The 16,496-nt window shown below is 46.6% G+C and overlaps 1 protein-coding gene across 3 annotated transcripts in view; it reads right to left on the reverse strand.

Moving 5' to 3' along the window:
• The window catches only part of LOC132381656 (zinc finger protein 850-like), a 61,212-nt gene that overhangs the window by 24,080 nt on the left and 20,636 nt on the right, over positions 1-16,496 (reverse strand). The window contains exon 1 of one of the 3 annotated variants that reach the window (XM_059951258.1): positions 13,293-14,839. In XM_059951258.1, coding sequence (XP_059807241.1) covers positions 13,293-14,595 — 1,303 coding nt within the window. In that variant the 5' untranslated portion in view covers positions 14,596-14,839. Of the gene's footprint in view, positions 1-12,011; positions 14,840-16,496 lie in introns of those variants that run through there. The other 2 variants (XM_059951259.1, XM_059951260.1) reach the window with 2 other exon arrangements.

Below are 16,496 nucleotides of genomic sequence, written 5' to 3' on the forward strand. Positions count from 1 at the left end.
CAGTGGGGGACATGTAAAGTTCTGATCATTCTTCATTGTTTAACTAAGGGGAGTTCGGCACATTGTGTGGCCTTGAATAAAACTGCCTATTCTGCCCTCGCTCAAGAATTTCCTTGATTTCTTAGACAGATGGGCAAACTTCAGTCCCGTGTAGTTATACATTGACAGTGGTTTTATTATTCAGCAACGTGGTACAGTCCACAAGGAGCTGATAATAAAAAGTCAGCACTTTTTGGCGTTCTCATGAAAGGTAGATTCAAATATTCATTGAAATTCCTTCGCCTTCCAACAGAATTTTTCTACCTACTAGTGGCTAAATGAAATGTTCAAACAATATAAATGGCTGTCTTGATGATGAAAGCAGATTGTTTAAAAACTGATCAACAGTTGTAAACTTACTATTCAGCAACGAGATCTAGTCATTAGAAATAAAATAAGAAACCACGTCCAAAACACACACAAAATGCTGGTGGAACACAGCAGGCCAGGCAGCATCTATAGGGAGAAGCACTGTCAACATTAACAACAACACACACAAAATGCTGGTGGAACACAGCAGGCCAGGCAGCATCTACAGGGAGAAGCACTGTCAACATTAACAACAACACACACAAAATGCTGGTGGAACACAGCAGGCCAGGCAGCATCTACAGGGAGAAGCACTGTCAACATTAACAACAACACACACAAAATGCTGGTGGAACACAGCAGGCCAGGCAGCATCTGTAGGGAGAAGCACTGTCGACGTTTCGGGCCGAGACACTTCGTCAGGACTAACTGAAAGGAAAGATAGTAAGAGATTTGAAAGTAGGAGGGGGAGGGGGAGATCCGAAATGATAGAAGACGACAGGAGGGGGTGGGGTGAAGCTAAGTGCCGGAAAGGTGATTGGCAAAAGGGATGCAGAGGTGAAGAAGGGAGAGGATCTTGGGACGGGAGGCCTAGGGAGATAGAAAGGGGGAGGAGAGCACCAGAGGGAGATGGAGAACAGGAAAGGAGTGATGGAAGAAGAAAGGAGAGAGGAAAAAGAGAGAAAAGAAAAAGAGGGAAACAAACAAACAAATAAATAAACAAGGGATAGGGTAAGGGGCACTAATGGAAGTTAGAGAAATAAATGTTCATAGCATCAGGTTGGAGGGTACCCAGACGGAATCTGCGGAGTGTGTGCGAATAGGGAAGTGTGCAGTTTCTGTGTAGTTTCAAAGAAAGAATTGTCGATATTTGGTAAATGTGGAATTGTCCTTTCATGTTCAGCACATAAAACATCGACCCCCACGTTGGGGCAGCGAGTCCTTTCACCGAAAGCGTCTCCGTGCGATGCCTGCTGGACCTTGGTTTGTCGAATAAAGAAGCTGCTTTGTACCTGCCCGGTACTTCTCTCCGGCGGCTTCATTCGCGCTAAGGTAGAGTACACTGCAACAGAGGCTGCAATCAGGCCCACCCTTGCTGCGGCAGAAGCAATCGCCCCACGCCTTGGCCCCGGTGACATCTCCCAGTAGGGAGGACCTATCAGACCACTGCTCCATCGGGTAAAGTGGGAAAAGCTCGGTTTTCAGTGGTTCGTGTTAGCACCCCCGCGGACGCATTGTGGCCCCAGGTAAGTTGGTACCGTGGATTGCCCGATGTGTTCCCAAGTTCACTCAGAAGGGCAAGAGGGGAATGGTTGATCAGATAAACCAGACTTGGCTTGTCCCTGGTATCCCACAAGTTGTAGAACAGGTCTGAAGACAAGGTATGATATGTGCCTTATGGAATCCGGGGAAACGGGTACAGGTTACCCCGCCGTACGACGGCCCCTTCGGACATTTACAGATGGGCTTTATTCACTGGAATTTAGAAGATTGAGGGGGGTCTTATTGAAACGTATAAAATTCTAAAGGGATTGGACAGGCTAGATGCAGGAAGATTGTTCCCGATGTTGGGGAAGTCCAGAACGAGGGGTCACAGTTTAAGGATAAAGGGGAAGTCTTTTAGGACCGAGATGAGGAAAAACTTCTTCACACAGAGAGTGATGAATCTGTGGAATTTTCTGCCACAGGAAACAGTTGAGGCCGGTTTATTGGCTATATTTAAGAGGGAGTTAGATATGGCCCTTGTGGCTAAAGGGATCGGGGGTATGGAGAGAAAGCAGGTACAGGGTTCTGAGTTGGATGATCAGCCATGATCATACTGAATGGCGGTGCAGGCTCGAAGGGCCGAATGGCCTACTCCGGCACCTATTTTCTATGTTTCTATATTAAATCGCCTCAGTGAAGGGCGTCGGTATGGATTAGGCATTGTCGATGTGTCCTCATGATGGGCTGAAGCATTTCTTTGTAGAGAGAATAGTGCAGTTACAGCGGCGAAATATTTGTTAAAGGAAATAATCCGGCGATTTGGCATCCCCTGGAAACTATCTAGTGACAACGTCACCCAGCTAACTCACTGGTAAATAATGAAGAGTTTGCTAAGCCTTGCAGGTGGATCAACATTTCCATGGTAACGACCATCCTCACAGTGGCAATGATGAACAGATCAGTTAATAATAAACCGCAAAGGGGTTGAGGAAACTGGACTAAAGTGGAAAGAGCTGCTGCCTTTGGTTCTGATGAGTGTTCGAGCCTTGGCCGGTCCCCACGTGAATCGCAACCGGACCCAGCGCCTGCCATCCGCAGCGCCGCTAAGCGGTCATCAAAGGGAGGTGCAGGACCTGGTGAGGGCATGTTGAATTATTGTATCGCCTTGACCAAAAAATCATCACTAAACGTCATCAACAGGGAAAAGGCGTCCGGCAAGGTGAGAAAAAGGAACAAAACGGAGAGTCCTAATGACGCCTGTTGGAATAGCTCATGTCCTTCCCCTGACAGATGTGATTGCTCTGAACTCTCAGGCCGCTGGGCTGTGAGAGGACACAGGTTTAAAGTGCTTGGTAGTAGGTGCAGAGGAGATGTCAGGGGTACGTTTTTCACTCAGAGAGTGGTGAGTGTGTGGAATAGGCTGCCAGTGACGGTGGTGGAGGCGGATACGATAGGGTCTTTTAAGAGACTCCTGGACAGGTACAGGGAGCTCAGAAGAATAGAGTGTAATCCTGGGTGATTTCTAAAGTACGCATGTGTTCGGCACAGCATTGTGGGCCGAAAGGCCTGTGTTGCGCTGTGTTTCTCTGTATGGATGTCCCGGTACGCGTAGAAATAGGCGTTACTCTTTTACCCGTGTCCTTCAAGAACCAGAGGTGAACTGTCCATACAGTGAGATTGCAAATCCGAACGGACTTCTTGGCCCGAGAAAGGGGGCACGCTTGACCTGTTTGGACAAGTACCCCCTTGTAAATCATATTTACAAAGCAGATAAATCAGGAGAATATAACCTACTTGAAAGATCACATCCGAGGGGGCCAACTGAAGACTGGGGAAGTAGGAGACCAATTTCACAATTGTAGTCCCACAGGAAACCATTGGCCGTTTGGGAGGATGGGAGCAAGGTGGGATGGACTGATTATTGCCATCACAACATTGGCAGTCATCCTCTTGCCAATTTTGTATAAGGAGTTTCGACCCGGAAGAGCGAGACAGGGGAAATGCTTGATAAAGGCTCTGAAGCTGTTTCATTGCATAAATTGGCGGATTTTAAAAAATTATAGTATTCTAAAGCAGAACATGTCGTTGTCGTTTATTGACAAAAAGGAGGGAATGTGACAAAGTATTCGAAACTTTGAGATTGTTATGCATTTAATCTTGTAAGGTAGCAAACTGAAATCTGTATAATCCCAGAGTGTTTAGTTCTATGCTACATGTGTATGCAGTGGGGGACATGTAAAGTTCTGATCATTCTTCATTGTTTAACTAAGGGGAGTTCGGCACATTGTGTGGCCTTGAATAAAACTGCCTATTCTGCCCTCGCTCAAGAATTTCCTTGATTTCTTAGACAGATGGGCAAACTTCAGTCCCGTGTAGTTATACATTGACAGTGGTTTTATTATTCAGCAACGTGGTACAGTCCACAAGGAGCTGATAATAAAAAGTCAGCACTTTTTGGCGTTCTCATGAAAGGTAGATTCAAATATTCATTGAAATTCCTTCGCCTTCCAACAGAATTTTTCTACCTACTAGTGGCTAAATGAAATGTTCAAACAATATAAATGGCTGTCTTGATGATGAAAGCAGATTGTTTAAAAACTGATCAACAGTTGTAAACTTACTATTCAGCAACGAGATCTAGTCATTAGAAATAAAATAAGAAACCACGTCCAAAACACACACAAAATGCTGGTGGAACACAGCAGGCCAGGCAGCATCTATAGGGAGAAGCACTGTCGACATTAACAACAACACACACAAAATGCTGGTGGAACACAGCAGGCCAGGCAGCATCTACAGGGAGAAGCACTGTCAACATTAACAACAACACACACAAAATGCTGGTGGAACACAGCAGGCCAGGCAGCATCTATAGGGAGAAGCACTGTCAACATTAACAACAACACACACAAAATGCTGGTGGAACACAGCAGGCCAGGCAGCATCTACAGGGAGAAGCACTGTCAACATTAACAACAACACACACAAAATGCTGGTGGAACACAGCAGGCCAGGCAGCATCTACAGGGAGAAGCACTGTCAACATTAACAACAACACACACAAAATGCTGGTGGAACACAACAGGCCAGGCAGCATCTATAGGGAGAAGCACTGTCGACATTAACAACAACACACACAAAATGCTGGTGGAACACAGCAGGCCAGGCAGCATCTATAGGGAGAAGCACTGTCGACATTAACAACAACACACACAAAATGCTGGTGGAACACTGCAGCCCAGGCAGCATCTACAGGGAGAAGCACTGTCAACATTAACAACAACACACACAAAATGCTGGTGGAACACTGCAGGCCAGGCAGCATCTACAGGGAGAAGCACTGTCAACATTAACAACAACACACACAAAATGCTGGTGGAACACAGCAGGCCAGGCAGCATCTACAGGGAGAAGCACTGTCAACATTAACAACAACACACACAAAATGCTGGTGGAACACTGCAGCCCAGGCAGCATCTACAGGGAGAAGCACTGTCAACATTAACAACAACACACACAAAATGCTGGTGGAACACAGCAGGCCAGGCAGCATCTACAGGGAGAAGCACTGTCAACATTAACAACAACACACACAAAATGCTGGTGGAACACTGCAGCCCAGGCAGCATCTACAGGGAGAAGCACTGTCAACATTAACAACAACACACACAAAATGCTGGTGGAACACAGCAGGCCAGGCAGCATCTGTAGGGAGAAGCACTGTCGACGTTTCGGGCCGAGACACTTCGTCAGGACTAACTGAAAGGAAAGATAGTAAGAGATTTGAAAGTAGGAGGGGGAGGGGGAGATCCGAAATGATAGAAGACGACAGGAGGGGGTGGGGTGAAGCTAAGTGCCGGAAAGGTGATTGGCAAAAGGGATGCAGAGGTGAAGAAGGGAGAGGATCTTGGGACGGGAGGCCTAGGGAGATAGAAAGGGGGAGGAGAGCACCAGAGGGAGATGGAGAACAGGAAAGGAGTGATGGAAGAAGAAAGGAGAGAGGAAAAAGAGAGAAAAGAAAAAGAGGGAAACAAACAAACAAATAAATGAACAAGGGATAGGGTAAGGGGCACTAATGGAAGTTAGAGAAATAAATGTTCATAGCATCAGGTTGGAGGGTACCCAGACGGAATCTGCGGAGTGTGTGCGAATAGGGAAGTGTGCAGTTTCTGTGTAGTTTCAAAGAAAGAATTGTCCATACTTGGTAAATGTGGAATTGTCCTTTCATGTTCAGCACATAAAACATCGACCCCCACGTTGGGGCAGCGAGGCCTTTCACCGAAAGCGTCTCCGTGCGATGCCTGCTGGACCTTGGTTTGTCGAATAAAGAAGCTGCTTTGTACCTGCCCGGTACTTCTCTCCGGCGGCTTCATTCGCGCTAAGATAGAGTACACTGCAACAGAGGCTGCAATCAGGCCCACCCTTGCTGCGGCAGAAGCAAGCGCCCCACGCCTTGGCCCCGGTGACGTCTCCCACTAGGGAGGACCTATCAGACCACTGCTCCATCGGGTAAAGTGGGAAAAGCTCGGTTTTCAGTGGTTCGTGTTTGCACCCCCGCGGACGCATTGTGGCCCCAGGTAAGTTGGTCCCGTGGATTGCCCGATGTGTTCCCAAGTTCACTCAGAAGGGCAAGAGGGGAATGGTTGATCAGATAAACCAGACTTGGCTTGTCCCTGGTATCCCACAAGTTGTAGAACAGGTCTGAAGACAAGGTATGATATGTGCCTTATGGAATCCGGGGAAACGGGTACAGGTTACCCCGCCGTACGACGGCCCCTTCGGACATTTACAGATGGGCTTTATTCACTGGAATTTAGAAGATTGAGGGGGGTCTTATTGCAACGTATAAAATTCTAAAGGGATTGGACAGGCTAGATGCAGGAAGATTGTTCCCGATGTTGGGGAAGTCCAGAACGAGGGGTCACAGTTTAAGGATAAAGGGGAAGTCTTTTAGGACCGAGATGAGGAAAAACTTCTTCACACAGAGAGTGATGAATCTGTGGAATTTTCTGCCACAGGAAACAGTTGAGGCCGGTTTATTGGCTCTATTTAAGAGGGAGTTAGATATGGCCCTTGTGGCTAAAGGGATCAGGGGGTATGGAGAGAAAGCAGGTACAGGGTTCTGAGTTGGATGATCAGTCATGATCATACTGAATGGCGGTGCAGGCTCGAAGGGCCGAATGGCCTACTCCGGCACCTATTTTCTATGTTTCTATATTAAATCGCCTCAGGGCAGGGCGTCGGTATGGATTAGGCATTGTCGATGTGTCCTCATGATGGGCTTTCTTTGTAGAGAGAATAGTGCAGTTACAGCGGCGAAATATTTGTTAAAGGAAATAATCCGGCGATTTGGCATCCCCTGGAAACTATCTAGTGACAACGTCACCCAGCTAACTCACTGGTAAATAATGAAGAGTTTGCTAAGCCTTGCAGGTGGATCAACATTTCCATGGTAACGACCATCCTCACAGTGGCAATGATGAACAGATCAGTTAATAATAAACCGCAAAGGGGGTGAGGAAACTGGACTAAAGTGGAAAGAGCTGCTGCCTTTGGTTCTGATGAGTGTTCGAGCCTTGGCCGGTCCCCACGTGAATCGCAACCGGACCCAGCGCCTGCCATCCGCAGCGCCGCTAAGCGGTCATCAAAGGGAGGTGCAGGACCTGGTGAGGGCATGTTGAATTATTGTATCGCCTTGACCAAAAAATCATCACTAAACGTCATCAACAGGGAAAAGGCGTCCAGCAAGGTGAGAAAAAGGAAGAAAACGGAGAGTCCTAATGACGCCTGTTGGAATAGCTCATGTCCTTCCCCTGACAGATGTGATTGCTCTGAACTCTCAGGCCGCTGGGCTGTGAGAGGACACAGGTTTAAAGTGCTTGGTAGTAGGTGCAGAGGAGATGTCAGGGGTACGTTTTTCACTCAGAGAGTGGTGAGTGCGTGGAATGGGCTGCCAGTGACGGTGGTGGAGGCGGATACGATAGGGTCTTTTAAGAGACTCCTGGACAGGTACAGGGAGCTCAGAAAAATAGAGTGTAATCCTGGGTGATTTCTAAAGTACGCATGTGTTCGGCACAGCATTGTGGGCCGAACGGCCTGTGTTGCGCTGTGTTTCACTGTATGGACGTCCCGGTACGCGTAGAAATAGGCGTTACTCTTTTACCCGTGTCCTTCAAGAAACAGAGGTGAACTGTCCATACAGTGACATTGCAAATCCGAACGGAAAGGGGGCACGCATGTCCTGATTGGACAAGTATGTTGCATTTACATGCGAGATAAATCAGGAGAATATAACCTACTGGAAAGATCACATCCGAGGGGGCCAACTAAAGACTGGGGAGGTAGGAGCCCAATTTCACAATTATAGTCCCACAGGAAACCATTGGCCGTTTGGGAGGATGGGAGCAAGGTGGGATGGACTGATTATTGCCATCACAACATTGGCAGTCATCCTCTTGCCAATTTTGTATCAGGTGTTTCGACCCGGAAGAGCGAGACAGGGGAAATGCTTGATTAAGGCTCTGAAGCTGTATCTTTGCATAAATTGGCGGATTTTAAAAAATTATAGTATTTGTTTATCTGGTATGAAAATGTGATTTACAAAGGGGTACTTGTCCAAACAGGACATGCGTGCCCCCTTTTTCGGGCAAAGAAATCCGTTCGGATTTGCAATGTCACTGTACTGCATCACTTTTTACCCCTACACACAACTGGGAGATCACCAAGTTTCTAGCATCTCAAAGGCACACACACTCGAAGGATATAACTCATATAAACTAAATTAACCCTATCCGGCAATTACTCTCCATCAAAGTTAATCTACACCAATGAGCAATCAGCTCTTGCTCCACCACAAAACACTTTTAAATGTTCGATGTCTGCAACTTTTCTCCCATCTAGATTATTTTTATCATATTCCATGAATACGTCTAGAAGGCAAGATGGCGGCTATACGTCATTAGGAGTTTGAGAACAGAAGCCTGAAGGCTCACACTCCTGAAGGTTCAGGAACAGCTTCTTCCCCTCTGCCATCTGATTTCTGAATGGGCGTGGAACCCATGAACACAACCTCACTACTTTTTTATTTCTATTTTTGCACTACTTATTTAATTTAACTATTTATAAGACCAAAAGATGTAGGAGCAGAATTAGGCCATTTGGCCCATTGAATCTGCTCTGCCATTACATCATGGCTGATCTATTTTTCATCTCAGTCCCAATCTCCTGCTTTCTTCCTGTATCCTTTCATGCCCTGACTAATCAACCTCTGCCTTAAATATACGCAAAGACTTGGTCTCCAGAGCTGCCTGCACCAACAAATTCCACAGATTCACCACTCCCTGGATAGAGACATTACTCATTTTCCTTCTCCTAGACTCTGTCACCACAGGAAGCATCTTTTCCAAATCCACTCTATCAAGCCCTTTATGATTCGATAAGTTTCAACAAGGTCACACCTCATTCTTCCGTGTTCCAGTGAATCCAGCCCAGAGCCGTTAAACGCCCTTGATCCTCGAGGCCTTCCAATCCTCGACCTTCTATGAATCTTCTGCAATATCAACACATTCTTTCTAAGATAAGGGGCCCAAAACCACCCACAATATTCCGTGTGAGTTCTCACCAGTGGTTCATTTCATCCTTGAAATGAATGCCAACATTGCATTGGCCTTCCTCACCACCGACTCAACCTGCCGGTTAACCTTCAGGAAATCCTGCACCTTTTGCACCTTATGATTTTGAATTTTCTCTCCATTTAGAAAATAGTCTACCTTTTATTTCTTTGACCAAAGTGCTTTACCATACACTTTCTGACACAGTATTCCATCTGCCGCTTCTTTGCCAATTCTCCTAACCTGTTTAAGTCCTTCTGTAGCTTCTCTACTTCCTCTAAACTACCTGTCCCTCCACCTATCCTTGTAACATCCACAAACTTTGCAAAAAAGCCATCAATTCCGTTATCCATGCAGACACGAGGAAATCTGCAGATGCTGGAACTTCAAGCAACACACACAAAATGCTGGTGGTACACAGCAGGCCAGGCAGCATCTATAGGGAGAAGCACTGTCGACGTTTCGGGCTGAGACCCTTTGTCAGGACTAACTGAAAGGAAAGATAGAAAGTGGGAGGGGGAGGGGGAGATCCAAAATGATAGGAGACCGGAGGGGGTGAGGTGAAGCTAAGAGCTGGAAAGGTGATTGGCAAAAGGGATACAGAGCTGGAGAAGGGAAAGAATCATGGGACGGGAGTCCTCGGGAGAAAGAAAGGGGGAGGGGAGAACCAGAGGGAGATGAGAGCAGGTAAGGAGTGAGTGTGAAAACGGCAGAGAGTGAAAAAAAATCAAGTTGGGTGCGACAGTACTACAGCTGCTAAGGGCCGACTCCCAGAACAGCCAACAGCCAACGAATAACCTGAAAACTTGTTTAAAAATAAGAATTTTGTAAACAGTACTGTAAAACAGTAGCCACCTGAGGAGTGGGGGTGGTGTTCTCCTTGCAAGTAATAAATATGCTTTTGGACAGATCTACAGTCTTTTTCTTTTGGTTCTTTCTTATAAGACATAGCGAAAGGTGCATGACACTCCTCACCCTGTTTCCCTGAGGAGACACCCAATGGGTCCTCACTCTGCTCTGAGACTTCACACCAATCACAGCCGCTACCCGTGGGGCACTAATCCCGTGTTGTGCCGTCCCCAGACCTTTGTGTCCTTGTCCAGCCTTTCAGTGTCGGGAGTGGCAAACTGACAAACGTTTGGGATTTCACCACACTGTCTCCTGACTCCAGATGTTTGAGAAAAAAAAAATCCAGAAACATACATCCATCTGTGCTCTTCCTAACCTCAAGTTTGTCAAAGACAAAGTCGAGATGATTGTCACCTGCACAAGTGCATGTGTGCATAGGTACAATAAAAAAAACTTGCAGCAGGCTCATAGAATCGGATAAGCAGCATTCACAAGGAAAACATTTTTACAAGAAACAACACAATGAGAACAACGATATCGTCAATGTTGGGGTCGTCATTCAGCCTGTGCTGGTTGGATCAGGACCTGACTGGTTGAAGGGAATAACCTGGTAGTGTGGGTCTTCAGACTTCTGCACCTCCTCTCCAACAGTAACTGAGAGAGGACGGTGTGGCCTGGAAAGCGGGGATTTTCATCTGTTGGAAATTCGTGAGGGAGATTGTAAATCAGAAAGTTACAACAATCATAAACTGGGGAAGAAAAGATGAGATGAGCAGCAGATAGGCATTTAAACAGAAGTCAGATCAACTGAGAGAGCAGAATGAGTTGCAGTAATATTCCAGCAGGGGGAGCTATGTGTGGAGAAGAAACACTGGCTGCTGTGCTGTTGCTGGGAGTTTTCCCAATGTGGTTCCCATCGGGCTGAAAGGCAGGTCTTTGCAGCGTACGTGGTCTGCATTGGGGAGACATTAAACACTTCAGAGACAAAGGCATTTTAAACAGACCTTTTTTACATGGCATCGATTTCAGAATATCAAACCCCACTCCAGATATAGGGTGTAATTAACCATCATTTCCCCCTATCACCAAGGTCTTTCCCAGGTAATAAGAAATTGCTGTCGGATCCTGGATTTTGCAATCCAGTTTCTTTGGAAGTCGGGAACGAGGCATAAAACAATTCCTTACTATCGTTTTATTAAGGGTCACAAAAATGAGGGGATTAAACCGGGGTATTGTCACAGTCAGCTCGATGCTGTTTCAGTTCCGGGTGTGGGAGTTCCAAGTTCAATCCCCGTCTCCCCGGTGAGGAGTTTACACGTCTCCCATGGAATATGAGGGGTTCCCCCGGGTCCTCTGGTTTCCTCCCACAGTCGGTCAATTGGTCGTCGTAAATTGTCCTGGGATTGGGTCAGGGTTCGGGCAGTGGGTCGCTGGCATCGAGGCTCAAAGAGCCAGAATGTCATAATCTGTGCGGAATCTCTAAATAAATAAATAGCACGATAAGAGATTGAGAGTCCTGACCAATTGCATCTCCACCTGGTATGGGAGCTGTCTAGCATCAGACCAGAAGCCCCTGCAAAGGATTGTGAGAACAGCTGGGAGGATCATAGGGGTCTCCCTACCATCCATCAGGGGTATTTATCAGGAGTGTTGCCTATTATCATTAAGGTTCCTACCCACCCATACAGCATCCTCTTTTGACTTTCTACCATCAGGCAGGAGACACCGAAGCATCAAAACAAGAATGGTTAGGGTGGGAAGTAGTTTTGTTCCCCAAGCCTTTAGGCTCCTGAACTTCTTGCCACGTGGTATTCGAGGTGTCATTGGTTAATCTGTTCCGTACCTTCCAATGGTTAATATTAGTGCAATTTAGATTGTTATTTATGTGTAATTCATCTGCAGATTTTATCCTTAATTTCATCAGTTGTTGTGTGTTCTGTGTTCTACAGTGCCTCGCAAACTGGTTCAAAGAAATGTTGTCTCATTTCTATATACATTATATGGTTATATATGTTTAATGCAATGTACATAGTGAAATGACAATAGACTTGGCTTAAAAAAGAAGTGATATGATTTTCTTATACCAGCCTGGTGATGGTCAGCATTTCATCTAAATTCCATTGCTTAAATTAACCAATTAGCTAGCACCTATTCAAATAATGCGATACCCACCACTGGAACTAAAAACTTTCCAGAAAAACTGCAATCACTAGAAAACACACTGAACAACTATGTACTACACAGAGGTAATTACATAATAATACTCACAACCATAAGAAGGTTAAACCACAAGGAAAATAGCTATTATATAGTCCAATTCAACACCCTGACCCCAATTTTAAACCACCCATTTAAAATTATTACATCTGAAACTTTGGAGGCAGAAGTACAGAGGTATAAAATAATCAAAAAATCATTTGTTATGTAAATGCAATTGGGTATTCATACAATTATGTCAGTGCTAGGTAGATTATATTTGTAAACAGGTACGCTAATGTGAGTTTAAGCTGCTCTAGTAATGATTGCCCTTTTACAAGTAAAATATCTAAATCATGTTAAGGCGTATTAGGACTTTCAATACCCCAGCCTCCTAAATGAAATTGAATATAGTTAAAGAAGTCCCACCCACCAGACTGATGGATTGTAGCTCTTTCTGTATGTATGTGACCAGCCAAATCAGTTTTGTCAGATCTGTCAGATACAGGATGTAAGGACAGGACTCCTTGCCTAGAACTCAACGCTCCCCCACCCTGGGTGTTCAGAGATCTGATGTCATATGATTTTGAAGAACCATTCTACACGTGGCAACTATGTCAAGGGAGCAAGGATGCCATTGCTTACTCTTTCTAAACCTGCAGTAATATTTTAATCTCTCTTTTACTTCCTGTAACACCACAGCATGGGAATAAAATTAATAGAATTAATTTGAAAATTAATTAATTATCAACTTCCCAAGCTCCTTCTTCAAATGCAGAAATGGATCAAGTTGGGCGTGGGTACCTAATTGTGCTAGGCACTTGGCAAATCCCATGTGCTTTTCAAACTTATTGTTGAGCTTGAGAACCGAACTTTGGATCTCACTGGCACCGGGGCAATTGGGAAGATCTCTCTACATGCAGATACAAGTGCCCCAAGTGGTTTATTATACTTTGACCCCAGTGTGAACTTGCTGGTGTTTTACCAGGTTGGACGAACGAGTGAAGCCCTTCCCACACTCAGAACACGGGAAGAGCTTCACAGCCCTGTGAACTTGCCGGTGCCTGGACAGGTAACAGGAATTGCTGAACCCCTTCCCACACTCCGAGCAGACGAACGGCTTCTCCCCGGTATGAGTTTGCAGATGAGTCACCAGGTGACATGACTGGGTGAACCCCTTCCCACACTTGGAGCAGGCGAATGGCTTCTCCCCGGTGTGAACTCGCTGGTGTGTCCGCAGGTTAGACAGCTGAGCAAATCCCTTCCCACACTCGGAGCAGATGAACGGTTTCTCCCCACTGTGAACTCTCTGGTGAGTCAGCAGGGAAGATGGTTGAGTGAAACCCTTCCCACAGGCTAAGCAGATGAATGGCTTCTCCCCGGTGTGAACTCGCTGGTGTGTTCGCAGGTTGGACAGCTGAGTGAATCCTTTCCCACACTCCGAGCAGATGAAAGGTTTCTCCCCAGTGTGAAGTCGCTGGTGTATCAGTAAGTAAGATTGCTCAGTGAATCCCTTCCCACACTCGGAGCAGATGAACGGTTTCTCCCCGGTGTGGATCCGCTGGTGCTTTAACATTTCAGACGAACGGGTGAAGCCCTTCCCACACTCGGAGCAGGTGAACGGTCTCTCCTCAGTGTGGATCCGCTGGTGATTCAGTAGGTCACACGAATGAGTGAACCGCTTCCCACAGTCGGAGCAGGTGAACGGCTTCACCCCGCTGTGGATCTGCTGGTGTCTGAACAGGTAACGGGAATCAGTGAATGCCTTACCACACTCGGAGCAGATGAAAGGCCTCTCCCCGGTGTGCATTCGCTGGTGGGTCGTCAGGTGGGATGACTGAGTGAATCCCTTCCCACATTCAGAGCAGATAAAGGGCCTCTCCCCCCGGTGGACTCGCTGGTGTGTAAACATGTTGGATAACTGCGTGAATCCCTTCCCGCACTCAGAGCAGATGTACGGTTTCTCCCCGGTGTGCACTCGCTTGTGGTTGGCCAAGTTTGATAACTGCGTGAATCCCTTCCCACACTCAGAGCAAGTAAACGGCTTCTCCCCGGTGTGAACTCGCCGGTGGCTCTGCAGATCGGATGAACGGCTGAACTCCTTCCCACACTCCGAGCAGGAGAACGGCTTCTCCCCGGTGTGAACCCGCTGGTGCTTCATCAGCTCCGATGACTGTGTGAACCCCTTCCCGCACTCAGAGCAGGTGAACGGTTTCTCTCCGGTGTGGATCCGCTGGTGCACCACGAAGTTGGAGCGGTAGGCGAACAGTTTCCCGCAGTCAGGGCAGGTGAACGGCTTCTCCCCGGTGTGAACCCGCTGGTGTGCGATCAGATTGCCCGATTGCTTGAAGCGTTTCCCGCAGATTGGACACTGATAGGGGTTCATGGCTGTGGAGACAGGACTGTGTGACCGGCGGGGCTGACAGAGGGGAGGTCTGTAAATCTGTTACCTCCTTCCCGGACACACTGCGGCTGAAAGTCCAACCAGGGCCGCTCGGATTGCGGATGAAATCGACCCCGACACGGGACCTGGGCCCGAACCCTGTCTTGAAGAGGATAGGACCAGGGCCCAGCCTCACGGCTCCGGAGAGTGTCGATATTCCACCGTCTTTCCCCCCCCCTCCCCCCACCGACCACCTACCGCACCCCAACCCGGGATAATCCTCCACTTCCCGCCGATGCCCTGACCAGGATGCACTGCAGCACCAGGACGGCGCACGCGTGCCGACGCCAGTGCGGCGGATGGAGCGGTTTCTAATGAACCAGGAATTATGGGTAACTAGCCTGCCATTGGGTTGAAAGGAAGTTGATCAGTTCGAATTACGGTCGGAAAGGGTGTGGAGGAGGAGAAGGTGTATTAGGAAATGTTTTAAAAAATAAAATCAGAGGCAGGTAACAAACTGGAGAATGTATTGGGCGAAGCTGAATTACAGCTTTCCGGGAAATTAAAAACTAAGTATTGAACTGAGGATTATAGTGCTTTATAGTCTCGTGATAAAAGTAGATTTAAGTAAAATACGGAACAGCTTGATGTCCTACAGAGTTTTGAACGTGGACCTATTTCTGATATTATTTCGTTTAGGATAACTACAGATGAAAATGTTAGGAGACACTGTTGACGCATTATCTTTAAGATATGGGATAGTCTTTGTGTTTTCACAGATAATAAGCAGTGCGAGTAAGTTGTGCGATTAAAAATTGGGGGAAGAAGGAAAATAACAAGGACAGTGGATAACAGTGGCTTTAGATAGTAATCATAGGAATCAGAATCAGGTTTAATATCACTGGCATGTCGTTAAAATGTGCTGTCTCTGCAATAGCAGTGCAATGCAATACATTATACAGAAAAATGTACATTACAGGGAGTACATGTACTTAATATACTAAAAGAGGTGGCTGAAGAGAATGTGGAGGCACTAGTAATAATCTTTCAATGAACACTGGATTCTGGAATTGCAAATGCCTTCCCACACTCCAAGAAGGGAGAGAGGCAGCAGAAAGGAAACTATAGGCCAGTTGATCTACCTCAGAAGTTGGGAAGATGTTGGAGTCAATTCTGAAGGGTGTGGCTTCAGGTTACTTGCAGGCACACGATAAAATAGGCCATTGTCAGCTTGGGAAAATCTTACCTGATAAATATGTTGGAATTCTGTAAAGAAATAACAAGCAAGATCGACAAAGGAGAATCAGTGGATGTTGTGTTCTGGGATTTTTGTTGTGTAAGTTAAGCAAATTTTGCTGTGTACATTGGTTGATATTGTGTACTTTTAACTGCTTAACAAGAGCCATGGTATTACAGGAAAGATACTAGCATGGATAGAACACTAGCTGATTGGTAGGAGGCAAAGAGTGGGAATCAAGGGAGCCTTTTTTGGTTGGCAACCAGTGACTAGTGGTGTTCCACAAGGGTCTGTGTTGGGACTGCTTCTTTTTACGTTATATGTCAATGACCTGGATAACGGATCCAGGTTCCACATTCCTTTCCCATTCTGCTATGTCTATCCATGGCCTCCTCTACTGTCAAGACTGGAGGTTGGAGGAACAACCTTATATTCAGTCTGGCTAGCCTCCAACCTGATGGCATGAATATTGATTTCTCTCACTTCTGTTAATACCCCTCCTCCTCTTCTTACCCCATTCCTGATTTATTTATTCCCCCCTCCCTTTCTTTCTCTCTCTGCCCATCACCCAGCCTGTTCTCCATCTCCCTCTGGTGCTTCCCTCCTCCTTTCTTTCTCCCGAGGCCTCTCGTCCCATGATCCTCACCCTTCTCCAGCTCTGTATCCC

The sequence above is a fragment of the Hypanus sabinus genome, chromosome 26, assembly GCF_030144855.1.
Source record: "Hypanus sabinus isolate sHypSab1 chromosome 26, sHypSab1.hap1, whole genome shotgun sequence".
Classification (NCBI taxonomy): Eukaryota; Metazoa; Chordata; class Chondrichthyes; order Myliobatiformes; family Dasyatidae; genus Hypanus; species Hypanus sabinus.